Raw genomic sequence first — 27,682 nt, 5'->3', positions numbered from 1 at the left:
CAAGATCCCTTGGCAGACCGATCTTCCAGACTCACCTGGCTATGTCCGAATGGCACCCCAACCTACTTCTAATATGAAGCTGAGCCTATGGCTCATGGGGAGGCCTACAGGGATCCCGATCTAGCCAGGGAAAGGTCTCAGAGACACCCCCCCCCCCACCAACTACTGCCAACTCTGAAGCAGGGGTGGCCAAGGACTGGTTTGCTCCTTCAGCAAAAAGCACCGGGAAGGGGGGGAGTTTATCCCTAGAAATATCAACGCCCCCCCCCGCTCTCCCCACATCACTCTCTCCACCTAGATCTCCTCTTGAGGAGCTAGAAAATCGTCCCTGCGCTGACGCCGGCGCTGTGGTGGTGATGGTGGTGATGATGGAGGTGCGGGTGGTGCTGGTGAGGCTGCCCTTGCTGCAGGATCGGGGAGGCGCCGGCCAAGTTTGCCCCGGAGGAGGAGGAGGAGGAGGCAGAGGCTTGGTGGTGGTGATGGTGGTACCAGGAGTAGTTGCCCAAGAAAGCCGCCGCCGCTGCCGCCGCTGCCGCCGCCGCCGCTGCAGAGGCTCCGTTGGGAGCTGCTCCGGGGCTGGAGCCCGCGCTGCTGGTGCCGCTGCTTCCTGCTCCTCCTCCGGCCGCGTGCGGGTTTCCTCCAGTGCCGATGCGCTGCGGGTGCGGAGCGAAGTCCCAGGCCGCCAGAGAGGCTGAGGCTGGAGGGGAAGGAGGGCAAAGAGAAGGCGGAGGAGGGGAACCGGCGCCCGGGAGCTGCTCCGCCGGCAGCTCGCCGCTTTTCCACATCTTCTTGAATTTGGACCGGCGGTTCTGGAACCAGATCTTCACCTTGGAGGAGGAGGAAGAGAAAAGGAAAAAGAGACGGGGATGAAGGCCAGGCCTCTGCGACTTCAAAAAGAATCCCAAACAGCCAACAAAATCCTGTCCGGCTTCGGATGGACTTCAGTCTACCAACGCTCATGTTACAACTTTTTTTTTGGCACAGTTAGGTCCAAAACACATTGCAGAAATAATCCCGTTTGAGACCGCTTTAACTGCCTTGGCTCAGTGCTAGGGATTCCTCGGGGTTGTAGTTTACTGTGGCACCAGAGCTCCCTCTGACAGAGGAGGCTCAATGTCTCCCAAAACTACAGTTCCCCGAATCCCCTAGCACTGAGCCAAGGCAGTCAAAGAGGTCTCAAACGGGATTATTTCTGCAGCGTGTTTTGGACCTCAGCCTTTCCCTCCTTGGGGGGCAATTGCCTTACACATTGTAAAGAAGGCTTAGCACTATAAAGCGGTATAGAAATGTCAGTGCTATCAGGGAAACATGCCTTGGAGGCACACACAACAGCAAGAAAGTGGTTTCCGATGTAGAGCAACCCTCAGGTAAAGCTATGGTGGGATCTTCTCGGCAAGATTTGTCCCGCTGAGGCTGAGAGAGCCGCTTCATGCCATCTAATTTCATAGCCAGTCTGAAAGTGCTTTCACCCAAGAGCCCACCAAAAAAACAATAAAAAGAAAGCCTGGGTGGTTTTTCCTGCCTCCACAAATCCTCTCCATCCATCCATCCATCCATCCATCCATCCATCCATCCAACCATCCAGGCTTCCTGGCTGGGACTCCCAAACCAACCAGGCAGCTCTTGGCGGCTTCTCCAGGTTGAGTCCGGATGGGGCTTTGGTTTGGAAACATCAACAGATGGGTGACAGATCCATCACAGGTATCTTTTCTCAGTGTCCTGCCTTTGAGCTCTCTCAGTGAAGCCCTTTTTTCTGAAGATGGAGGGAAAGGCTGGGAAAACCTTTCCCCCCAGTTCCACCCCCCAACCGGGCTTTTCCAAGACCCCCCCCCCACGGAGGATGCCCACAAGAAGCGGGCACTGGTTTAGGTGCCAGCGTTTTCTTCCAGGAGAAGAAGTCGTTAGCTATTTCTACAAACACACTCCTCAGATCTTGGTTTCTCTTTTACAACTGGGAGGAACTGGCCCAGGGAAATGACTTTAAGGGCAGGTGCAAAATAGGATCTTTCGGTTTCCAGTCGTTCTGTTCCTAACTCCTTATTTCTCCACCTTGAATAAAGCTGGAGGCAAGATTCAAAGACTACCAGGCTCAAGTCTAGAGAAAGAAGTTGGTAGCATAAACTTTGGGAGACTTAAATCTCCTTCATTAGCTGTATGGAGAAAAGCAGACGATGAAGTAGATTTAGCCTACCAAAGCTCATGTTGCCATCTTCTTTCTTTCAGTTAGTCTCAAAGCGGTTGCAAGATCCCGTTGCAAAGCTGGACGTGGAATCTGTAGGAGACAGCGTGGTGTAGTGGTTTAGCGTTGGGCTAGGGCTCTGGAGACCAGGGTTTGATTCCTTAGAAACCCACCTGGTGACCTTGGACGAGTCACACACTCTCAGCCCCAGAAAACCCCTGAGCATCGCCATAAATCGGAAACAACACGAAGGCACACGGTATATCCAAATATACAGAAAAAAGATAGAATGAAGGGCGGGGTGTTGCTACTGTGGGAAGACTAAGGAAATAAACACTGTCTGGAGGATGATCCAGATTGAAAGAAAACGCTATCTGATTTAGCTATTTGCCTAGTTTATGGTGGAGTATAAAGTACAAGAGGGGGATCCGTTTTCTTAGACTATAAACTGCTTTCCACAGTATGTGCATCTGTGCGAACTATGCAATTGTTGTGTGTCTTGTCTTCTAGCTGTTTCCGACTTAAGGCGACCCTACTAAGGCCGTGGGGTTTTCTTGGCAAGATTTCTTCGAGGAGGTTTGCCATGGCCTCCCCTGGGGCTGAGAGAGTGTGACTTGCCCAAGGCCACCCAGGGGGTTTCCTGCATGACCCGGGAATCGACTGCTGGTCTCCAGAGTCCTAGTCCAACTCTGAGGCCACTACGCCCCACATGCATACAACCCAACCTACCGAAGCAAGTGTGCCCAGTTTTTTGAAAACGACTATCTGCTCTACTTTCCTGGGAACTTAGTAGTAGGGACCCAGCCCCATTCCTTTCAGTGAAAGGGTTAAAGGCCAGATCAAGCACTTCTCACAGAAACGGCTACCACACTTGGATCGTAACCCCGTCGTTTTTACACTTGGCACATACGTACACACAGACCTGCTCTGCTCCCCACGTTTCTTGCCGGCGCGATCTGTATGGGGGCTGCTTCTCTACTACTGGTGTGTGTGTGTATGCATGTGTGTGTGAGGCTGTGGACCTGGGTTTTCTGGGAGAAAACTAAGGCCACCCGGGGGATGGGAACTTGGACTCACCTCCTCTAAGGAGAGACTTTACTGATGGTTGTTGTTGAGAGATCTTGCAGCCCCTTTGAGACTGACAGAAAGGAATTGGCAGCAGGAGCTTTTGTAGACTTCAGTCTACTTCCTCAGATGCAGGGTTGTTGTTTGCTGTTGTGCGCCTTCAAGTCGCTTCCAGCTCCTGGCGACCCTAACATGGGGTTTTCTCGGCAAGAGGGTTTGACGTGGCCATCATCCCCTGAGGCTGAGAGAGCATGACTTTCCCAAAGTCACCCAATGGGTTTCCATGACTGAGCACGGATTGAACCCAGGTCTCCAGAGCCCTAGTCCAGCGCTCAAAGCAAGGCATGGGGCTGGCGTAGAAGGTGGCCCTGGGGCAGAGAGAGAGCCCTTGCCCTTGCTGCCCCTAGTTCCCTCCGTTACCTGCGTCTGGGTGAGTCCCAAGGAGGCGGCCAGCTCGGCTCTCTCGGGCAGGGCCAGGTACTGGGTCTTCTGGAAGCGCCGTTGCAGGGCCGCCAGCTGGAAGCTGGAGTAGATGGTCCGGGGCTTCCGCACTTTCTTGGGCTTCCCGTTCACCATCCGGATCTCCGGCTCCCCTTCCTCCTTCTCCGCCGCTGCCAGCCAGGGAGGAAGGGGACAGAGTCAGGACTTGGAGGAACAGCAGCCACAACAGGCATCTTCCTACTACTACTACTACTACTACCACCATCACCACCAGCCTGATTTTCATTATTGCTTGGCCCCCTCCTGAATGTCGTAGCGGAGCCCGAATGCCGAATCCGAACTCAATGTACCCCAGTCTCCTTCTGGGTCCCAGAGAGCGCAATTCGGGGGAAGGAAAGACTTGGGGAACCCCCTTCAGACAAACTTTGGGCTTGAGGAGAAGGTGGGAAAGCAGCCATGGCAGACCCCCCCCTACTTTCCCCTTCCTTCCTTCCTTCCTTCCTTCCTTCCTTCCTTCCTTCCTTTTTTCCCTCTTCCTTCCTTCCTTTCTTTCTCTCTCCCCTTTTCCTTCCTCCCTCCCTTCCCTCCCTCCCTCCCTCCCTCCCTCCTTCCTTCCTTCCTTTCGTTCTTTCTTTGTTTGTTTCTTTCCCTTCCTTCCCTGCCTTCCTTCCCCTCTCCCCTCTCCCCCCTTCCTTCCTTCTTTCCTTCCTTCCTTCCTTCCTTCCTTCCTTCCTTCCTTCTTTCTTTCTTTCTTTTCCTTCCTTCCTTCCTTCCTTCCTTCCTTCCTTCCTTCCTTCCTTCCTTCCTCTCTCTCTCTCCCCACCCGGGCAGTGTCTCTGGGGGGCTCTTACCGGCCTCGTGGCCGACCGGGGAGGTCCTGGCCCCGTAGACGGCTGCAGCTGCGGCGGCGTAGGGGCTGTAGGAGGCGGCGGCGTAGCCCAGGTCGTAGGGCCCGGCTTTGGCGGAGTAGGGCCCTCCCGCGGGGTGGTAGTGGTGGTAGGCGCCCATGGGCGGGTAGGGGGACCCGCTGCCCCCGTGCTGCTGGTGCTGGTGGTGCTGCTGGTGCTGGGGATGCTGGTTGGTGTAGTAGCTGCTGTCGGTGTCGGTGGGGACCGGGAGGGTGGGCGACTCCTGGGGCTTGTGCAAGGCGGGCTGGTGGTGGGGCTGGTGGGGGTAGCTGCTGGAGGCGATCTGGCTGGAATGCATGTCGGAGGCCAGGCTCTCGAAGACCCCGGTCATCCTGGGCAGGCTTCCTTCCCCGCCCTTCTTCCTTCCTTCCTTCCTTCCTTCCTTCCTCCTGCCTCCCTTTCCCTCCCTCCTTCTTTGGCTTCTAAAAGTCAGAAAGAAGGACGGGGAAAGCCGATCTCCTCGGGGCTGCAAAGGAGAAGGAGACCCTCTGCCAGCCTGCAAGGAGGCAGAGGAAGGGGGCCGAGGGGGCTTTACTGGGGAGCCCTTGGGGGAGCTGCTGGGGAGGGGGCCATCCCGGGTGCAGTGGGGGCTCCTGGGGCCGGAGGGACTGGCCAGGGGGTCTCCATCCTCCCTGGGAGCTTGGCTTTCCCCTTGGGCTCAGCCGCCTACTCTTCCCGCCCGGCCTCTTCTTCTTCTCCTTCTTCTTCTCCTCCTCCTCCTCCTCTTCTTCCTCCCCTGCCGCCTCTTTCCTCGTGTCTGCGGCTCCTGGGGGCTGCCAGGCGGGCATTTAACACCAGTCACGTGAGAAGGGGCCACCACGTCACCTAGCAACAGCCAATCCGTGGGGCCAGCCCCTGGGGGTCCCTCTCCTTGGCTTTCCCCTTCTCTTTTCCTCTCTCCCTCCCTCCCTTCCTCCCTCTCTCCTCTTCCCTCCTTCTCCTCCTCTCTGGCCTGCCTGGGTCCCCTCTCTCTCTGGGGGCGCCTCGCAGATTGGGACGTCTTTCCCGGGGGAAGAAAGGGCCCAGGTGCAGAGGGAGGCAGGCAGGCAGGCAGGGAGGGGGGGTCTCTCCGCTGACATCGCCCCAACAGGGGTCAGGTGGGGCGATTCGGTCTCCCTTGGGGAGGAAAGGGGGGGGTCGCCTTTGTGATGGGAAAGAGGCAGGCAGGCAGGGGACCAGTGAGGTGTAGGACTCGACTCCCAGGAGGAGACAGCAGGCTCCCTTCCTTCTTTATTTTCTTTCCCCCTTTCCCCATCCCCTTCCCTTCCCTGTCCCTCCCTCCCTCCTTCAGCTGCCTTCCTTCCCTCCCTGCTTCCCTCTTTCTCTCCTTCCTTCCTACTTTCTTCCCTGCTTCTTTCTTTCTTCCCTCCCTCCCTCCCTGCTTCTTTCCATCTTTCCTCCCTCCCTACCTGTGTCTCCTGGCTTTCTTCAGCAGCAAAGGTTTCGTTCAGTCTTCCTCGGACCAAGTCTGTGGATGCTGAATCCGAACCATGCCACTGGGAACAATGTATTGCTTTGCTTGAGCCCTTGCTTAGAAGTGCAGCCATAGCCTCCTAGGGAAATACAGAATCATCTTTTATAAAGTCAGATGTAAAATGATGTTTCCCAGCAGAAAAGTCACCGTCACTCCCCAGGAGGATACAGAGCAGCGCTCCGGTTCCCTCGTGTGTGCTTCTGCCTTCCAGCCGCCTGTCCTCTTATGGCGAACACAGGCATCTCACACAGCGAGGAAGACTCAGAGATGGTTTGGCCAGTTCTTTCCTCTGAAATAGAGCCCACAGCCCCTGGGGTTCCTTGGCAGTCTCCCACCCAAGTATTTCCCAAAGCTGACCCTGCTTAGCTTCCAGGATCAGAGCGGATCCAGGGCCTTGAGGGTATTGGTGGCTTCTGTGTGAAGGGGATCACCAGGAGGGCATTACATACATTCCAAGAGCAAGGTGCTCTTTATAACCTTATAAACTGGAGGATGAAGTGGAAAATAAGGACGCAGAAGGAGGTGTTTTCGTGGCTTGGCTTTTTTCCATCTCTGAACGGGGCAGCTTCTAAGAGGTGCAAAAGTGTGGCAAATAGTCCTCACTCTCAGTCTTTTCATCCCTGAAAAGCCCTGCTGTCACACTGCTGGAGATGTGTGGGTTTGTGTAGTGTCCTCTTGTCGGCATGTCCTTCAGGAAGAAGTCAAGCTTTTTTCAGACTTTCAAGGATGCTGGGGATGGAGACAGGTACGAACAAATGGTAAGGTCTAGGATTTCAAAAAAAGGTATAAACAGCAACAACTAGGGATGTTGTAGCGCCTTTGAGAACTAAGAAGTTGGCAGCATAAACTTTGGGAGACTTAAATCTCCTTCATCAGATGTATGGAGAAAAATAGATGACAAAGTAGACTTGGGTCCAAACCACACTGCAGAAATAATCCAGTTTGAGACCGCTTTAACTGCCCTGGCTTAATGCTAGGGAATTCTGGGAACTGTGTGACATTTAGCCTTCCCTACCAGAGAGCTCTGGTGCCACAATAAACTACAATTCCCAGATTCCCTAGCATTGAGTCACAGCAGTTAAAGCAGTCTCAAACTGGATCATTTCTTCAGTGTGTGTTGGACCTTAGCTTTCCAAAGCTCAAACTGCCAACTTCTTCCTTTCAGTCAGTCTCAAAGCTGCTACAAGATCTCTCCGCATATGAATTTTCCAGACTAACATGGCTGTGTTTTCAAATTCAAGGTTCTCTACAAGAATGGCCAGAATATTCAACAACTATCGTTGTAATCCAAGAACACGTAGTCATGGGGTGTAATCATAATATTTCCAGTGAGATATTTCCCGTCTTGTCCTATTTGGAGGCACTAAGTGCAAGGTCTGCCTGTCTTGTTGGGTGCCTTCAAGTCGTTTCCGATTTATGGTGGACCTTAAGGAGTTTTCTTGGCAAGCTTCTTCAGAGTGGGTTTGCCATTGCCTTCCCCTGAGGCTGAGAGAGTGTGACTTGCCCAAGGTCACCTAGTGGGTTTCCATGGTCGAGCTGGGAATCTTACCCTGGTCTCTAGAGTCTTAGTCCAAAACTCAATCACCACTATGCCACTCAACGTACTGAAACTAGCAAACTGGTTTAAAAATAATTTTTAAATTGATACTTCTCATATAAACATAATTACACAATGGCTAGTTCTTATAAATCTATACCAACCCCCCCCCCCCAGAGAGTTTTGGATCATATAGTAAATATCCTGTCTTTTCTTTTGCTATACTTTTTAACTAAGCAAATCTTCTGTTATTGAATATAACACATATGCACATCTGAGGAAGTAGACTGAAGCCTACGAAAGCTCCTGCTGCCAACTTCTTCCTTTCAGTGAGTCTCAAAGGGGCTACAAGGTCTCTCTACAGACTGATTCCACAGACTAACATAGCTATATCTTTGAATTCTGTTACTGAAGTATCTTTTCCCTTCTCCAACATTATAATTACTCTCTCTCTCTCTCTCTCTCTCTCTCTCTCTAAGTTAGCAAAGAAGGTCACCCAGTGGTGCTCTGTGGCTGAGTAGAGATTTGAACCCTGGCCTCCTGGATTCCTAATACTGCACTCAGACAAATACGGTCTCTTCCAACTCCATGATTCCATGATTATAGTCCAACACACAGACTACTGCACTACTAAGGTCTACCTACTTTAGAAAGATGTTGTGTTTCTCAGGGCATTAGTGCTTCCACTCTCCCCTGGCTTAGAGAAAAAGGAGGAAGGACCACAGCTTCCCAGTGGATTTTGGATGATGTCCTTAAGCTTCCCAATGAGGGGCAGAAGTTGCCCTTTAGCGCCACCTAGTGTGGAAAGCTCTCCACTGCCGCTCGAGATCCCAGGTAGGATGGAGAGAATGAGAGAGAGAGAGAGAGAGACGGTGTGTCATCTGAGCCAGGCGCCAGGCACTTCAATCACTTCTCCTGGCAAAACAGTAATTAAAAACCACAACAACACGCTGCTTAGACCACAACGACGGCAAGCCTCCCAAGGAAGAGACAGGCCTGGGACGTTGATCTAACTTGTTGCAACAGAAACTTAAAGGGAGACGAGTTGTGCTTGTGCAAAACAATTCTGGCAAGAAGAAGAAGAAGAAAAAGAAGAAGAAGGAAGAAGAAGAAGACCTCTCTCTATAGGTTTCCTTTAAAACATACAGGGATAGCTGTGTTGGCCATTTAGTAAATTCAAACAAAAATTCCACCTAACAGTGGTACCTTTATTGGCCAACCGAAATGCACAGCATACTTGTTGCAAGCTTTCGAAGCTCCACTGGCTTCTTCATCAGGCAAGATGCGACAAAGCAAACAGGATAAAAATTAGAGGTGTTAGTAAGGTGCCTGCATTTTGCTGTTTCTGTCCTCAGTTAAGATGGTATGATGAGGGTATCTTTACTAGGCTGGCCCCATCTCTTCTGGCCATGAAGTCCATCTGCATATCAACAAGGACCCCTCTTTTGCAATCTGAACATCTTGCCTGATGAAGAAGCCAGCGGAGCTTCGAAAGCTTGCAACAAATATGTTGTGCACTTCAGTTGGCCAATAAAGGCATCATTGTTTGGTAGATTTGTGTTTCCTTTAAAGTGCATAATAATATATTTCCTCCCCCTAAAAGTGAGTTTTCAGTATTAGTGTGAGGAGGCCCTGTTGTGCTTCAGGAGAAGACCAAAGAACATGACTGAGTTGCCTTCCAGGGGTGATTGAGGTTGCATCCACACTGCAGAAATAATTCCAGTTTGAGATTGCTTTAACTGCCCTGGCTCAGTGCTAGGGAATCCTGGGAACTGTAGTTTGTTGTGGCACTAGAGCTCTCTGACAGAGAAAGCTAAATGTCTTACAAAGCTACATTTCCCAGAATTCCACAGCGTGGAGTCCTGGCAGTTAAGGTGGTGTCAAACTGGAATATTTCTGCAGTGTGGATGCAGCTCAAGTGGTGAAGTTCTCATTGCTTGCAAAGGGCCTTTTCACCCAATTCAATGCCTCTGGCTATTTCAGGGTGGCCAGGCATCCTCTTTTTCAAGGACACATCCTCCATTCCAGCCTTCTCTCAAGGAGGAATTCCAAAAAGTCCTCCATTTTGAACATGACTAAGAAGCATGCATTTATCTTTATATGAGTGTGTTGACCTTTGCTTTGGGGAATGTCCCCCCCTTTTTCTTGATTGTCCAATATTTTGTGGTGCCTTTGCAGTGAGCACATGTCTGGCCACCCTGGGCTAATTGGGGGCTGCATCACTGTCCCAAGTCGCCTTGGGTCCAAAGCAACACTGCAGAAATAATCCTGTTTGAGATCACTGTCCTGGCTCGATGCTAGGAAATTCTGGGATTTGTAATATTGTGAGATATTTAGCCTTCTCTGTCAGAGAGCTCTGGTGCCACAACAAACTACAATTCCCAAGATTCCTTAGCACTGAGCCAGGGCAGTGGATCATTTCTGCAGTGTGTTTTGGAGTCTTTTTTTTGGGCGTCCATATAGGGTTTGCTAAGGGTTGCTTCTTCTGCAGTTGTGAAGAAAGCAGAAGCATGGGAGTTGCCACCTCTTGAGGCTTTAGGGAGGGCCTGGGACAATATGTCTGTGCCTCCCAGCTGCCCTTCCTTTGATTTACAGTGAAGCCATCTGGAAAGAAGTGCCTTCTCTGCCCCTCTGCCATTGAGTCTAGGCAGCAAGGCTTTGCTGGTGGATAGGCCTCCTGCTTGGCATCTCCTTGAGTCATTACTGGAAGTGGCACTCCTGCAGGATGACCTGGCATCCTCATTTTCCAGGACAGCTCCTACATTTCAGCCTTCTGTCCAGAAAGAATTCCAAAGTGTCCTCCATTTTGAGCACGACTAAGAGGCATGGATGTGTATTTCTAGCATTACTTTTTAGCTTTTCTTTGGTCATGTCCTTCATCTTTCTTGGATGTCCTCTGCCTTGAGCCAGGCTAAGAAGCATGGATTTATCTTCCCATGAGTGTTTTGAGCTTTGATTTGGTCATATCCTCAATTTTTCTTCAATGCCCTACATTTTGCGGTGCCTTGTCCTCCTTTGTGGTGAGGACCCCTGGTCACCCTGCGCTCCTGGATGGAGGGAGAATCATAGAATCATAGAATCATAGAGTTGGAAGAGACCGCAAGGGCCATCCAGTCCAAACCCCTGCCATGCAGGAAATCCAGATCAAAGCATCCCTGACAGATGGCCATCCAGCCTCCGTTTGAAGACCTCCAAGGAGGGAGACTCCACTACACTCCAAGGGAGTTTGTTCCACTGTTGAACAGCCCTTACTGTCAGGAAGTTCCTCCTAATCTTGAGGTGGAATCTCTTTTCCTGCAGCTTGGATCCATTGCTCCGGGTCCTAGTCTCTGGAGAAGCAGAAAACAAGCTTGCTCCCTCCTCAATATGACATCCCTTCAAATATTTAAACAGGGCTATCATATCACCTCTTAACCTTCTTTTCTCCAGGCTAAACATACCCAGCTCCCTAAGGCGTTCCTATAGGGCATGGTTTCCAGACCCTTCACCATTTTAGTTGCCCTCCTTTGGACACGCTCCAGTCTCTCAACATCTTTCTTGAATTGTGGTGCCCAGAACTGGACACAATATTCCAGGTGGGGCCTGACCAAAGCAGAATAGAGTGGCACTATTACTTCCCTTGATCTAGACACTATACTTCTATTGATGCAGCCTAAAATCGCATTGGCCTTGTTAGCTGCCGCATTGTACTGTTGACTCATGTTCAACTTGTGGTCTACTTGGATTCCTAGATCCTTTTCACATGTAGTCTTCTTAAGCCAGTTGTCCCCCATCCTATATCTGTGCATTTCATTTTTTCACCCTAAGTGCAGTACCTTACATTTCTCCCTGTTGAAGTTCATTTGTTAGCTGTGGCCCAACTTTCTAGTCTATTCAGGTCATTTTGAATTCAGGACAGAATTTGATCCTGTCCTCTGGAGTATTAGCTATTCCTCCTAATTTGGTGTCATCTGCAAATTTGATGAGTATGCCCCCAATTCTGTCATCCAAGTCATAAAGATGTTGAATAGCACTGGGCCCAGGACAGAGCCCTGTGGGACCCCACTGGTCACTTCTCTCCAGGATGAAAAGGAGCCATTGTTGAGCACCCTTTGGGTTCGGCTGGTCAACCAGTTACAAATCCACTTAACAGTTGCCTTGTCTAGCTCACATTTTACAAGCTTGTTTGCAAGAATGTCATGGGGAACTTTGTCAAAGGCCTTACTGAAATCAAGATATACTATATCCACAGCATTCCCTTCATCTACCAAGCTGGTAATTTTATCAAAGAAAGAGATTAGATTTGTCTGGCATGACTTGTTTCTCTAACCCATGTTGACTTTTTGTGATTATGGCATTGCCTTCTAGATGTTCACAGACTCTCTGTTTAATGATCTGCTCCAGAATCTTTCCTGGTATTGATGTCAGACTAACTGGACGATAATTGTTTGGATCCTCTTTCTTCCCCATTTTGAAGATGGGAATAACATTTGCCCTCCTTCAGTCTGCTGGGACTTCTCCTGTTCTCCAGGAGTTCTCAAAGATTATTGCCAATGGCTCCGATATTACATTTGCCAGTTCTTTTAATACCCTTGGATGTAGTTCATCTGGTCATGGAGACTTAAATTCATTTAGGTTCTCCTTTAGGAGAAGGAGGGAATTATTAGATTAATAGAATCTAGGGTACATCTACACTGTGGAAATAATGCCGTTTGAAACCACTTCCTCCTATGGAATCCTGGGATTTGTAGTTTTACATGGATTACAAAGTCTTCAGCAGGTGCCTCTTGGGCAGCAGTAGTTTCCAATTTATGGCTACCTTAAGAGGTTTTCATGGCACGTTTCTCCAGGCTGAGGGAGTGTGTCACAAAACTACAAATCCCAGAATTCTGTAGGATGGCACCATGGGTGTTAAAGTGGTCTCACACTACATCATCCAGTCCAAGCCCCTGCCATGCAGGGATAGCACTCCTGAAAAATTCTCCTCCAGTCTCTAAGACCTCCAAAGAAGAAGGCCTTTCCTTCCGAAGCTGTTGGTTCCACTGTCAAACAGCTCCAAAAGTTCCTCTCAATTATTAATTGGAATCTCTTTTCTTGGAATTTGAATCCATTGCTTTGTCTGAATCTACTGCACTATGCTGGCTCTTAATGATATTAGTATAATCCAGTGATGGCGAACCTATGGCACGTGTGCCAGAGGTAGCATTCAGAGTCCTCTCTGTGGGCACATGTGTCATCGCCCCAGCACAGAGTTTGCCAGGGTTTGTTACTAGAAAGTGAGTTTTGGGTTGCAGTTTGGGCACTGTGCTTCTAAAAGGTTCTCCATCACTGGTATAATCTATATGGGGTGGGTGCCCTAAGTCTCTTTCTTTCCAGGTTTCAGACAGACAGTTTGAACCAAAATTGTCAGTCCCACCTACAATCTCAATTTTCCTAGCCAATTTAGTCAAGGGTTAGGAATGATAGGAACTATAGCTCAAAAATATCTGGGTCGGAAAAAGGCTGCTGGCAAATTTTTGTGTACCCAAGGCCTTGGGTGTGCTAGATAGTACATGGTGTATTCAAGACATGACATATTTGGCGGTGTTGGCAGGGCAAACAAGAGGCTCATGACAGCCATGCTTGTCTAGTCTGTTCTGCGAACATCAATACAGTCAGGGGGCATCCATTTTAAAGCAGAATTTCTCCCCAATTACTTCTGCTGTTTAAGAAGCTATGATAGTACCTCATGCTGATTGGACAGCCAAGTGCTAGTCTGTGAATCCCAGATGAAAATATCAGCTCTGTCATTTATACAGTGTTAAATTATATGATTATAGCTGCCGGAATTCTTTATGCTCAGAAATGGAAACGGACAGAGATACCCCCCAAAGGAAAAAAAGATGGATACTGAAAGTTTTAGAAATAATAAAAATGGACAAGCTCTTGACATCGATCAAAGATAAGTTCATGGAAACATTTCATAGAATTTATTAAAAAAACAGGATGATTATAAAACTGCTTAAGATGACTTTAGTGGAATAAAAGTTAGGAGCTTAAGGTTTCTTTTTTTATTATTTAGTAGTACCTATTTTTTCAATTTGTATGAAGAGCAGAAGAAGAGGGAATGAAGATAGGAGGAAGGCACATCAACAATCTAAGATATGCAAACGACACCATAATACTAGAGGAAAACACCTTGTAATTGGAACAATTACTAAGAAAAGTTAAAGAAGAAAGTGCAAAGGTAGGCTTACTACTGAATATAAAGAAAACAAAAATAATGATCATGGAGGATGTACATAAATTCAATCTAGATAATGAGAAAATTCAAATAGTTAGACGATTTCCTGTTTCTTGGATCAAATATTGACCAGAAAGGGGACTGCAGTCAAGAAATCAGAAAAAGATTATAAATTGGGAAGGGCAGCTATGAAAAAGCTAGATAAGATCCTAAAATGCAAAGATATACAAGTGAACACTTAGGTTAGAATCCTCCAAGCCACTGTATTCTCCATCACTATGTATGGATGTGAGAGGTGGATAGTGAAGAAAGTGGATAGGAGGAATATCAACTCATCTGAGACATGATGCTGGAAAAAAGTGCTGAGGATATTGTGGATGGCCAAAAAGACAAACAAATGGGCCATAGAACAGATCATGCATGAACTCTCCCTGGAAGCCAGGATGACAAAACTGAAGCTGCCATAATTTGCCCATATCACAAGAAGGCAAGACTCATTAGAAAAAAACAATAATGCTAGGAAAGGTAGAGGTTAGTAGAAAAAGAGGAAGAGCACACGCCAGATGGATGAGGTTTGAGTGTTGGATTATGCTCTGGAGACCAGGGTTTGATTCCCAGCTCAGTCATAAAACCCATTGGGTGACCTTGGGCAAGTCACACCCTCTCAGCCTAAGGGGGAAGGCAATGGCAAACATCTTCTGAACAAACCTTGCCAATAAAACTCTTAGGGTCCTTATAAGTTAATAGTGATTTGGAGGCACACATTACCACCATCATTTCACTAGCCATTGCATTTAATGGGATTTGAACATCCATGGATTTTGGTATCCACGTGTGCGTGTATGTGTATGTGTCCTGGAACTAAATACCAGTGAATACCAAGGCCCACTGTATGTATTTTTCAGATGAGGAGGAGGGTACTAGCGAGTAAGCTTTTGTAGACTTGAGTCTACTTCCTGAGATGCATGGCTGGTTGTACTGAATTAGAAACTAGAGTTGATTTAGTTGTTGAACTAATTCATGTCCCAAATTACAGAAATGCTAGCTAGTGAAGAGACACACATGCTGGTGTTGCTATCTGACACTTAAAGGAAACTCTGAAAAAGGCGTCTATCCTTCTTCAATTATATAAGCTTATGTTCTTACATGAACACAGTTATTAGTAACATGTGAATGATGGTGGTACTATCTTTGGAAAAAAAGACAGAGGGTGTCTATAAAGCACTGTATATGTCACTTTATGACACAGGAATAATTAAGAATATCAACATTTTTGCTGGTCAATGACCGAATAAACTTTATTACATTACATCAACATCAGTCTTTGAGTGCCAAAGACCACAAGATGTATTCACATTTCATGAACTTTTGTGGTGCTGATATAACCACTACAGGGATAATCAGCTATTAAGAGAGCTGGAGGCACATCCTGCTCTCCACTGACTGTCCTCACCACCAAGAGAACATTCAGCATTCATTACAGGCAGCACTGAGGGGGCTGATCAAGTTGTTTACAAGCCAGCTGCTCATGAGTCATCAAAGTGTTTAGGGGAAAAAAACCTAATATCATTCTGCATCACACGAATCTTGGTTTCTCTTCCTTTGTTGTCTTGTTTTTTCTTTTTTTGAAGTGGATGCAGTCTTAGTAAAAAGATGAAGGCTTCAGTCACTCTTAAAAAAAAAGATCTTTATTTACTGGCTTCCAGAGATACATGGTTTCCGTATGTTTGTACGCAATATTTAAAGGAGAAACATGCAACACCAAAATAATTTTTTTTTAAATTTAAAATTTAAAGAATCTTCAAGTTTTTTTGTGATGTGGGTGTCAATTTATTGCGATTACAGTTGGGAGAAAAAGGTCTAAGAATATAATCTTCTTAGCTTTGGTCAGTGATGAACTGCCACGTTGTTTTCAAAGACATCAACTACACTGAATTGCTCCAAAATCTAAGATGTTTCTGGGTGGATACAAATCAGAGGTGTTGCCTTTCATGTATTTGGAGGGGAAAGTGTTTCCATAAATCGATCTATTAACACATTTTTTTTTACTAGAAGAGTTTTGGCTTTATTAATTTTTTAATGTACAATGTAATCTGGGCCAATTATTCATCTTTCTTTCTAACCTGGTTCCTTCTCAGATGCTTAGGGAGATGTAACTCAGGGCTTTGGTGTGTACTGCCACCAAATAGCAGTAGCAAGTAATAGCAAGTACATTTTTATACCGCTTATCAGTGCACTTACGCACTCCCTAAGCGGTTTACAAAGTGTAAACTAATTGTCCCCAACAATCTGGGTACTCATTTTAGCAACCTCAGAAGGATGCAAGCCTGAGTCAAGCTTGAGCCCTTTTGCTGGTATTGAACTCACAACCTTATGGTTTGTGAGTCAGTAGCTGCAGCACAGGCATTTAACCACTGCACCACCAGGGCTCCTAATAGTTACACAACTCAACCATGTTTCCTTTCTAACTTAACCCAAGGAAGCTTTTTAGTTCGGAACCATTATCTGGTATTAGTAATGCTCTGGATGAGGGCAAACAAATGGAAGCTTAATCCAGGCAAGACAGATGTGCGCCTGTTCAACTGTAAGGAAATTCAGGGTATAGGAATTCAGCTTGTACTGGATGGGGTTACACTTCTCTGTCCTGAGGTTCAAGCTTGCAGTTTTGGTGATGCCCTGGATTCAGTCCTGAGCCCTGGTTTCTGTAGTGGCCCAAAGTATGGTTGTGTAGTCCACTAGCAGCATACATTCCCAGAGATAATTGATTTTGATGTGATTACAAATGCTTTTAGTTACACATCATTGTGGGGTGGTGGTGCAGAGAATGAGGAACACAGCAGGTGAGATCCTGAGGGGTGATGACACCACTGCTTCCCAAATATCTGCCTTTAGATAGAATTATGTTGTGGCATTTGCCTGCATCTCTTTAAAATTCTGAGGAGACGGTGTTAATGGGGCAAGGCTCAGTGGGAGGTGAAAGGAAGAGGACCCATGTTTTTTATTTGTATTAGTTAACATTTCTTTAAAAACATCAAATATTAGCAATTGTTAAAACTTTAACAACATGAAACTATGTACATGTAAATACATTTAGGTTGTGCATATGATATTGTAATTTAAAAGCATACTTTTTATTTTGCTAGTTGTTTATGTCACTACTATTGCCATTACATTTAGTGACATATGGGAATTATGATTTATGAGTAATGTTAGTACAAAGACATTACTAAGGGTTCTGTATGGTGTGGTATGGGTGGGAGTGACACTATGAGCACTTGGTGACACTAACCCTGATGACTCACTGGTTACACAGTTTACAGATTGCTGTGCTGTACTTGGCGATACCGTTGGAAAACATTCACCTGGCCCAAAGGAGTGAAGTTGGATTGTTGACCAAAGGCTGGTTACAAGAAGCACACAACTTGATTGCTACATTAACTGCACTGGCTACTAGTTTGTTTCCAGGTTATAGAATGATGACCTATAAAGCTCTGGCTTGGGTCCAATACATCTAAAAGACTGTATTCTCCCACAAGACCCAGCCTAAGCGCTGAGATCTTGGGATAATAATAATAATAATAATAATAATAATAATAATAAATTATTTATAGCCTGCCCAATCATGAGAAGACCCACTTTCAGAAGCATGTTTGTAAGATGTGAAGAAGTGCCTTCTTGGTAGATGCTCCTGGGATGCAAACTTCCTTTCCAAAGGAAGCCAGAGTAGGTCCCCCCACTTTATCCTTCCACCTGTAGGGAAATACCTTTTTATTCAGGCAGGCATTTGACAACTGATTGGCTGTTAAGAAAAGGTCTTTTTGAAACATTGGTACTCTACTTTTTTACCTAAACTGATGTACTTTAAAATTACTTTCAGTGAAATAGCGTTTTAATATTATAATCTCCTTATACAATACAATAATCTTTTCATGTTTTTATTTGTACCTGTTTTTATTTGTATGTGTTTTACTTTTGTTGTGAAACACCTTGGGTTTAAGTCCTGGAAGAAAGGCAGAGTATGAATCAAACCCAAGTCCTCCCAGACCAGGAAAATACAGTCGATATCTGGGATAACGGGTGCTGCAGTCCAAAACTTCTGGAAACCTCAGTGTTGGGAAAGTATTAGCAGAACTGCTAAAGGAAAACCTGGAGGTCTGCAGTGGAGAAGGAAGGATTTTAAAACGAGTTTTTCAAAATGAAAACAGGGATGAGTACCACACAGTGAGAGAGCTTTGCATTCTTATACCAGGTTATTATAGGATCTGTAAATCAAGTAAATAGAATGCAACTAGGGTTGCCATAAGTGAGGACCTCCAAACCGGGACAAATGTAGGACAAATGTAGGGCAACATTTTCAAATGTAGGACACATTTTTCTTAAAATGGAGGACATGCAAAAAATTGAGTTTTTTTTTTAAATGTTAATATAAATGCATGTTTTTAGGCATGATCAAAATGGAGGACATTTTGGCATTATTCCTAGACAGATGGCAGAAATGGACTTGCCCTCGGGTTCAACTTTACTTCTCAGAAGTGTGTACTTGGGCAAGGGACTGTGGTTTTTCTTCACTGTGCATGAGTTAGTAAAAATCACAGCAAGTTACATTGGCCGTGCCTCAAAGGCTTGTTGATATCAATATCATCATCATCATCATCATCATCATCATCATCATCATCATATCATCATCATCATCATCATCATCATCATCATCATCATCATCATCACTATAATTGTCCAGGAAAGACATTTGTTAGCATTCAAAGCACCATAAATACACAAAAAATGCACTTGCATATATTTAATAATAAAAAAATAATGAAAAAATAAATAAAAAACAAGGCAGGGGTTATATATTTGATAATATAAATTAATGTAATAAAATAAAAAACAAGCAATAATAAAAATTAATAAAATAAAAAATAAAAAGCAATAATAAAAATTAAAAAAATTAAATAAAATAAGTATTTTATATTTTTAAAAATAATTTTAAAAAACCAAAATACCAAGGCAGCCCTAATGGCCACTAACTCAGCATTCCTCCTCCTCCTCCTCCTCCTCTGGCCCAATTGTGTCCTGGCCTTCAAGCACCCTTCCTCCGGCTCCTTCCTCCTCCTCCTCCTCCTCCTCTCCCCCCTCCTCCTCCTGGAAGCGGGGCAGGCGCGTGCACGCGCACGGAGGGAAGTGGGGCGGGCAGGTGCACGCGCGCAAAGAAGTGGGGCGGTGCGGGCAGGCGCGTGTGGAGGGAATGGGCAGGCGCGCGCGCTGCCACTTGCCCCTGCTGAGGCCTGGGCGGCGCGCGCCAAGGCGCGCAAGCCCTCCCAGTGGGGGCGCGGTGGCGGCGGCGCTTCTGCCGCCGGCCCGCCGAGGAGGAAGAGGAAGGCGGAGCCGGAGGAGGAGGTGGGTTGGCGCCGCAGCAGCCGCATTAGCGGCAGCGGCAATGGCCGGAGCGGGCCCCCAAACCGGGAACAAGGCACGGGTGGGGGCCCAAACCGGACCGGGACCGGGAGGGGCCCCCCAAAACCGTGAATGGCACGGGGGCTGCCAGGTTATGGCAACCCTAAATGCAACATAAATGCTAGTTGTACAGAGTGGACCTATTGTTATACTCCATAGGTCTCCCCTGTGCAATTTGTAGCATTTGTGGGACTGTTTTTAGGTTAGGAAGTGGACTACATTCACTCTCCCATTACTACAGAATCTTCTTGCAAAAGGAACCAGTTCCCTGTCTTTACTAGAGTTGTCCCTCCCCAAAGCATAATTCTCTAGTATTTAAAAAAAATTTTTTTACAGTAGGGCTTGAAGCAAATCAAAGCATTTGCAGTGCACCTTCCTTTCCTGTCTAGGCATGCCCTTTTCTAACAGACTTCATTCTGTCTCACTGCTAGCTTCCATTTTTGTGTTCAGAATGTCTGAAGTAAAAAAATACAACAACAAAGTATTAGTATTAGTGTTAGTTTTTTAAAAACCAAAATTTTAAAGTACCCACAAGCTTTCTAGATAAATGGTTTACTGGGGGTGCATTCTATAGTGGTTATAGTCTGGAAGAAAGTCCAAGAATTGTTGTCTCTCGAGTTTTGGTCCGCGATGATGAATTGCCACAATGATGTTCTTGAAGACGTCAGCTAAATTAAGACACTTCATTCTGTCTCCCCTCCCTTCCAGTTGTCTGATTCTGTTTTCCATATAACATTAAAGATATGTACTGTGGGAATACTAACAGTGGCAATACATTTAAGTTAAATAGCAATTTTGCATTTGATTAACTGAAGCAGTTCTACCTTAGAAGATGTTAGCTTATTCTGCATTTAATTTTTCATCTACTCTCACTGTCTATAGACCTACCCTTAACTACATTATGTATAATGTCTACTATACAATGCTACCTAACAGTCCATGCATCCACTGGAGTGGGCTCTGCTCTATGAACCCTAACACTTCAATAATTTTGTCAGGTGTGTTTATGCAGTTGTGGGGTTTTAGAAGAAGTTGCTGTTTCACCATGTTTAGGGTTGCCATAACCCGGCTGCAACCGGGTTTTTCCCGGTTTTGGCGGCACCTGCCCGCTCCCGGCACAGGTGCCATCCAAAAACCGGGTAAAGCCCGGTTGCAGCGGGGTTGCGGAGCAACCCGGGGGGCCTCGCTGCCCTCCTCCTCCTCCTCCTCCACCGCGCATGGCCGCGCGGAAGAAGAGGAGGGCAGCGAGGCCTGGGGCGGAGGAGGCTGCAGGGAGGTGGCGCCTCCTGCGCGCAGCCGTGCCAACCACCCCGCCTCCCTGCAGCCTCCTCCCTCCTTCCTGGCCTCCGCGGAGGCCAGGAAGGAGGCGAGGCCCCGGCGATCACCGGCAGCCTCGTGCCTTCCTCCGCGGCCTCCGCGGAGGCTGGGGAAGGAAGGGAGGCCCCGGCGATCGCCCGAGGCCTGGCCCTTCCTCCTCAGCCTCTGTGGAGGCCGGGGAAGGAAGGGAGGCCTTGGCGATCGCCCGCGGCCTGGCCCTTCCTCCGCGGCCTCCGATTGCGGTGAGGCCTGGGGCCCAGGCGGGGAAGGAAAGCCTCCTTAAGTGGAGGCTTTCCCTCGCCGCTTGGCCTCCGCTCCCCTCCGTGGGAAAATGTAGGACAAAATTTTCAAATGTAGGACACACTTTCTGTGTCCTACATTTGAAAATTCTGTCCTACATTTTTCCTGTTTTGGAGGTCCGGAGTTATGGCAACCCTAACCATGTTCAGCCAGAATTCCTTACTAAAACTCTTCTGGAAGTGATCCCAGGTTTCCCTACAGAAAAAGATTTCCTCTGAGAAATGAGAGCTGTAAACATTTTAAATACAAAGAAGGCTATATGAAAATGTTCGGCCTCTTAGGTTGAGGAATTGCTAAGATAATTCTTATTATTATTGTCTTGTGCCTTAAAGTAATGTCCAAGTTATGACAACTCTAAGGTGAGCTTATCACAATAGTTTTTCTGAGACTGAGTGTCTGTGACTTGCCCAAGGTCACCCAGGGAGTTTCTATGGCTGAGCGAAGATTCGAACCCTGGCCTTCAGAGTCATAGTCCAGTGCTCAAACCACTATGTCACGTTGGTTCTGCTTCATGTTTTATGAAACTGTATCCTGTGAAGTTTTGATTTCTTCATGTAATGGGGGCCATGTCAATTTGTTGTGGTCTGATTGGTCCTAAAACAATTACACTGATGTGAACTAAATAGTAAATGTGGCAGTACTGTTAACACATAATGCTTTGATCAGTGAGTGAATGCCTATGGTATTACCATGGGATGCATTAAAAATGTCTGTCAGAACTGCTACATTATCTCTTGATTATAGAGTTGGCCCTCCTTATCCACTGATTTTTTTATCCATGGATTAAAGCATCCACGGCTTGAAAATATTTTTTAAAAAATCCAAATAACAAACCTTAATTTTCCATTTTATATAAAGGACACCATTTTGCTATGGCATTGTATTTAATGGGACTCGAGCATCCATGGATTTTATTATCCATGGGGGTCCTGGAACCAAACCCCAGTGGATAACAGGGACCCATTGTAATAGTGTGATTTTTGCTGTCAGATTTATTTCTGGTAACATATGATCCTGACTACATTTCCCTGGCTTCACCCTGGTATATTAGGACTATATGATGCTAAGTCTTAAGAATTCCTGTAAATCTATCTTAAAGCAAACAGCAGACTATATTGCTTTCATCATTCCCTGAAACATCTCACCTCCGCCTTTTGTATTATTTTTGTTTCATATCCAATGTGAAGATGAGTTCTGATGAACTCAAAAGCTGGCACATTATGTGGTAGTTTTAGGTTGCCCTTTATAAAGAGAAGTGCTCTATTATTTGTTGGATGAAAATGATCAAGTGAACACTGGGGGTCACTATTGGCTCATGCTAATGTATGGTACTAATTCAAGAGAACTTCATTAGGAAGAACTTCCTGGTGCTATGGTAAGAACTGTTCAACAGCCTCTGAGTATGTTGAAGTCTCCTTCTTTGGAGGTTTTTAAAGAGAGGCTGGAGAGCCATCTGTCAGGGGTGCTTTGCTTACATATTCCTGCATGGCAGAAGGTTGAACTGGATGGGCCTTGTGGTTTCTTCCAAATCTATGATTCTAGAACAGTGGTTCCCAAACTTTGCTCTTCCAGGTTTTTGGACTTCAACTCCCAGAAGCCTCAGCCCTCTTAGCTAATGGCCTGAGATTCTGGGAGCTGAAGTCTGAAACTCTTGGAAGGCCAGAGTTTGGGAACCACTGTTCTAGAACAAAGCTTCTCCCATGCATAAATTTATTTTGTGGGTAGCATTTGCTTAATCTTGCTGCAATGTGGTGTAGGTGTTAATGCTCTTACAAAGGAGAACCAACTCCCTCCTATGTGCATTTGAATCCACTTATGATTGCACATTATGCTGAAGGTAGGCCTAAACCTCTTTTCTGTGTGGTTTATCCATCCTTGTGTGTGTTGTCTAATATGTAAGGGTGAGTGTTGTGTTTGCATTCATATGAATGTATGAATGAAATGTGTGTGTGTGTGTGTGTGTGTGTGTGTGTGTGACAGAGAGAGAGAGAGAGAGAGAGAGAGAGAGAGAGAGAGAGAGAGGAGTGTAGATGTGACCCTCCGACTGAGGGTGTCTTTCATTGCTGTGAATGTGGCCCCAAGCCAAAGCAAGCTTTCTATCCTGCTGTTAAGAGAGTATCAGGCTGGTAAGGGCTCAGAGCATAGATAGCTTGTATTATCAAAAAGCTTATAACAATAACCCATGGTGCTGGATGCTAACAAGACCACTTAGCCAACTCAGACAGTGTGTGCTGATAGGACTGTGCTTAAAATGGAATCACCAAAAAATGAGGAGGAGGCATCAACATGGTCAGGGAAAGCCCGAGGTTTGCATCAGTAAGGTTTGCATATTAAAAACGACAACAACCAGAGGGGCATCCCGCCTTGTAAACTGAGAACTTAGCCTGATCAGTAGTCATGGGATGTTGAATGCCACCTAAAGAAGAGAGCCAGAAATTCAGGGGATGGAATGAAGTAACCAGAGGTCCAAGTACACTACAGAATTATATTGCTATGATTCCACTTTAACTGCCATGGTTCCATCCTATGGGATCCTATGGGGAAGGTAGGTCTGGCAAAGAAAGTGGTTTAGGACTGGGACCCACTCTTTCGGCTTACAGAGGGAAGGGTAAAGTCCTGTGTAATAACTGGAAGATTTTATTGCGGCAGCATCTATAAGACTTTGACTTATTCTTACTCTGCATGCTTGGAACAGAAAATTGATAAGTCCCACCATGAAGTGTAACTCCTTTTGTGTGAAATTAGAGACAGTTGACTACATATCCTTTCTGGCTGTAGTCACTCCAAATATGAGGATTTTGATCTTTACTGGGAATTTGGATTTGATTTAGCAATTCCTAATGAGTTACAGATACAGGAACCCTTCTGCTGCCTCCTATTGGTTGGCATCTATGGAGTTTATTGCACTGCCTTTTTCCGTCCTTCCCTTATGACCTAGATTCGGGATGAAAATTTTTAAGCAGGGATTTTCCCGTTGCAAAATATGGGAGAAGTCCAGATCGGGTAAAAGATGCCATGATCAGGTATGGGATGCCTCTGGCCTGGGCATGGAGGTGTGCGCTAAAACCTGTGCTTAAACGTTTTCATCCCTCCTAGGTCAGGAGGCAAGGACAGAAAAAGGGCAATGCGATAAATTCCATTGCAGCGGACTGAGTTTAATTCTGCTAGAGAGGAGTCTGTTGTGAAGTGCTCAGGTACTTTGTGTATCAAAGTACCTTTGTATGCCAAACACACAAGAGACCTCCCTACTTATTGTCTTCATCCATTAATTAATTATGAGTAAGTTCAGAATAATGTGGTCATTTTAATGTTGGACTACCACTCTGGAGACCAGGGTTTGATTCCCCCCTGCTTGGCTATGAAACCCACTGGCTGACCATGGACATGTCACATGTTCTCAGCCTCATAGGAAGGCAATGGCAAACCTCCTCTGAATACATTTAGCCAAGAAAGCTCTGTGATAGGGTTGCCATAAGCTGGAATTGACTTGAAGGGACATAACAACAACAAACTCTATACACAGAGCCATTCAGCCTAGCTCTGGGTGCTGACCACAGGGTTATGTTTGTTACATCTAAGAACTCTTGCCCATGGCAGCAAAACATGCAGAAAAATGTACATGGATCTAGCTTAGGCACAAAAAGCAGGTTATTGTGGCTGGAGCTAATTCATAATTATCCAGAGAATCTTTACCACATTATGACTAGAGAGCTAAGTTTGAAATATGTCCACTTGGTAGTGCTACAGCTTTAGCTACACATGGCAAAAGAGACAGAGAGAGAAAGAGAGAGAGAACTGAAATCTCTTCTGATCATGGTTGTAAGGCTGATGTACAAGGTCCAATGAACCACTGGTTTTCTTAGCAGAGCTTCAGTGCTATCCACATTCTAGGTGTATGTTTGCCCAACTGTTTATAAGTTTCCATATTTGCATATATCAGAATAGTAGAACAATCTTTTTCACTAACATATACAGAATTAGTGGATGGAAGTGTGGTTCTTGCTCTTCTAATGAAGATAATATTTTTTACCACTGGCCTGTGACTCAGTATAGTTAAGGCAGCTAGTCAGTTAAAAAATAAAATCTACTTAAATATATATTCCACGATGAGGATACCTCAATCAGTTTATTTATTTTCTAAAATAACTAGTCTATATTAATGTTGGCGTTGTTCTGTGTGATCCTACTGAATTAGTTTATGTTGAAATTGGCTGGGAATTATGTTGGCTGCTTTGACAGATTACCTGTTAGATTCTTTCAACCCAAAAATAAACAAATATCACCCAGACCAAAGCAACTTACTGTTTCAATTTCACATATGCTCTTAGTGGTCACCTTTCAATGAGGGTTCAGATCCTTATGGAAGGAGTACAGTGTTGCCTTCATAGTCTTGTGTTAACAAAACTGTAGTATTAGCAAAAGGCATCTCTTGGCAGCTTGTGCTCTTCAGTTTATAGAAAGGCTTTGGCTTTCACATCAGAGGGACCTTTGTGTGGCTGCCAATATAGTTTCAACAATGCTGCTTTATGGGTGTGTAAAGCTTCTGAGAGACAGCCAAAGTGGTGCAGCAGAGTAGAGAGCCAGCATGGTGTAATAGTTGGAGTGCTGAACTACGACTCTGGTGACCAGGGTTTGATTTCCTCCTTGGCCATAGAAACCCACTGGATAATCTTGGGTGAGTTGCATACTCTTGGCCCCACAAAAAGCAGTGATAGGATCAGCATAACTCGTAAATGACTTGAAGGCACACAACAACAACAAAGCTTCTGAAGAGGAGTCAAGTCCAGAGAAAGAACAGGCAGAGAGATGGTGCATTAAGCTTCGTTGCTGCAATGAAGATGTTCATACTGAGCCTTTCTGTTTATCAGGGCCAGCCCCTCTCCTGTTGCATCAGTTACTAGTAAATCACTGACCCAGGGTGGTTCCAGGTAAAGCTTTTGTCCTGCAATTGTCCTGCCCCATTCACCATTTTACAGATGGTCCTGACATTGTCACGATTCTCTTATAGTCCATGACTTCTCATTTTTTTCTCCTGAAAGACTAGTACAATTTTTTAGCACTTGAAAATGCCTGATGAATTGAAGGCAGGGAGAGGAAGGAGGGAAGGCAGATAATGTGTTGTTTGCCATGTGTTTTAGGTTGCAAAACCATTTTCTGCTTTGTGTCCTCCAGTCTCCTCCAGCTTCAAAAGCAGAAAGAGAGCAAGAGAGATCCTACTGGACACAGCTGTATTTGCCTCTGAATAAACTTGTGTCACATCTAACTGTGTAGTTGCAATGTTATTACTGATGCTTGGTCAATTTTTATTTGAAATTTCATCATGATGCAGTAGAAGTACTCTGAAATTTTGTTTATTCTTTTTTTTAATTAAAGAAGAAGACAAGGAGATGAAACTGGGACATAGCATGCCAATTTCAACCTCCTCCTCCTCCTCCTCCTCCTCTTGAAACAGGGTTCAGAGTATGGCTGCACATTGGCCCTAAGGTATGGTTGGCACCTGTGCGTTTTGGATTTGATTTTTTTTTTTGTAAAAAAAAGGGTACCATCAATAACTTGGAGAGAGGAAGGATTGGGTTACGTTTGCAGAGATTGTTTCTCCTTTTAAGGGCCATTTATCATTAGCTTGTTAATCTTGTCTTGAAAATATTCCTGGTGCTCTTTGCTATTTTTTAAAAATAACATTTCACTTCTTTTCATGTATTGGCCAACATCCTTAGTCTTGGGATGAACAGGAGAACAGTGTGAATCAAATAAAATTTCAAACTTATTAGTAATGTTTTAAGCTGTGGATAATAATTTACTGTCTTTGTTTTTGCAAATGTGTAGTGCATTTTTGTTGCATCTTCATTTTCCAGGTCTCATTTGGTAGAGAAGATCTGCTATATCAGTGGAAACTTGATAAGTGAACACTAATGTAAATTTCATTCAGTGGGTCTGATCTAGTTAGAACAATTGGAATTTTGGCTCAAAATTTAACCTCCACATTTTCCATATATATGATTTAAATGGTGAGAAGATATTGTAATTTCCCTTGTTTTGAATAGTTCTCACTTTTTTTTAGTGGAGATTAAGCTTGAATAGAATTTTATTCCCCCCATTAACTTTGTGCTGGTTTACTAATGAAATTTAAATGGTATGTTATGATGATGTAATGATAATATTCTATATGTTTTTCTAATAACATTTCTTGCTGCATTGTTTGCTGAGGGTAATTATTTTTATGTTCTCATGTGGCTCATTTCTTTGGTACTAGGAAATGCTAAAAACACTCATATTAACTCATGTTAATATTACAGTGTGTCCCGACGAGGGCAACCAAAATGGTGAAAGGTTTGGAAACCATGCCCTGTGAAGCGTGTTGGGGTGCTGGGTATGTTTAGATTGGAGAAGAGAAGGTTAAGGGGTGATATGATAGCCATGTTTAAATATTTGAAAGGATGTCATATTGAGAATGGAGCAAGCTTGTTTTCCACAGCTCCAGAGGTTAGGATACAGAGCAATGGATTCAAGCTACAGGAAAAGAGATTCCACCTAAATATCAGGAAGAGCTGTTCAACATTGGAATACACTCTGTTGGTGGGCAGTGGAGTCTCCTTTTTTTGGAGGTTTTTAAACAGAGACTGGATAGCCATCTGTTGGGAGTGCTTTGATGGTATCTTCCTGCATGGCAGGGAGTTGGACTGGATGGTTCTGGTGGTCTCTTCCACCTCTATGGACTTTTTCACACTGGGAAAATTGGAAGGTTATCCCAGGGTCAATCTGGGGGTCATCCATGGGATTTCACATTATTTCACAAGAGAATATC

General features: G+C 45.5%; 1 protein-coding gene across 1 annotated transcript; it reads right to left on the bottom strand.

The window, feature by feature from the left end:
- Positions 1-259: 259 nt before the first annotated feature.
- On the bottom strand, positions 260-4,963 carry LOC149313757 (homeobox protein Dlx2a-like). Its single transcript, XM_089523274.1, has 3 exons — positions 4,537-4,963; positions 3,665-3,855; positions 260-827 (listed from the first exon to the last, which is right to left on the bottom strand). Exons 1-3 carry the CDS (start codon positions 4,922-4,924, stop codon positions 315-317), a joined length of 1,092 nt encoding a protein of 363 aa, XP_089379400.1. The 5' UTR covers positions 4,925-4,963; the 3' UTR covers positions 260-314.
- Between the last annotated feature and the right edge of the window lie 22,719 nt (positions 4,964-27,682).

The sequence above is a fragment of the Sceloporus occidentalis genome, unplaced genomic scaffold (assembly GCF_023333645.1).
Source record: "Sceloporus occidentalis isolate IW3139 unplaced genomic scaffold, rSceOcc1.0.p SCAF_4, whole genome shotgun sequence".
NCBI classification, from domain to species: domain Eukaryota; kingdom Metazoa; phylum Chordata; class Lepidosauria; order Squamata; family Phrynosomatidae; genus Sceloporus; species Sceloporus occidentalis.
This window is presented reverse-complemented; position numbering and strand designations above follow the sequence as displayed.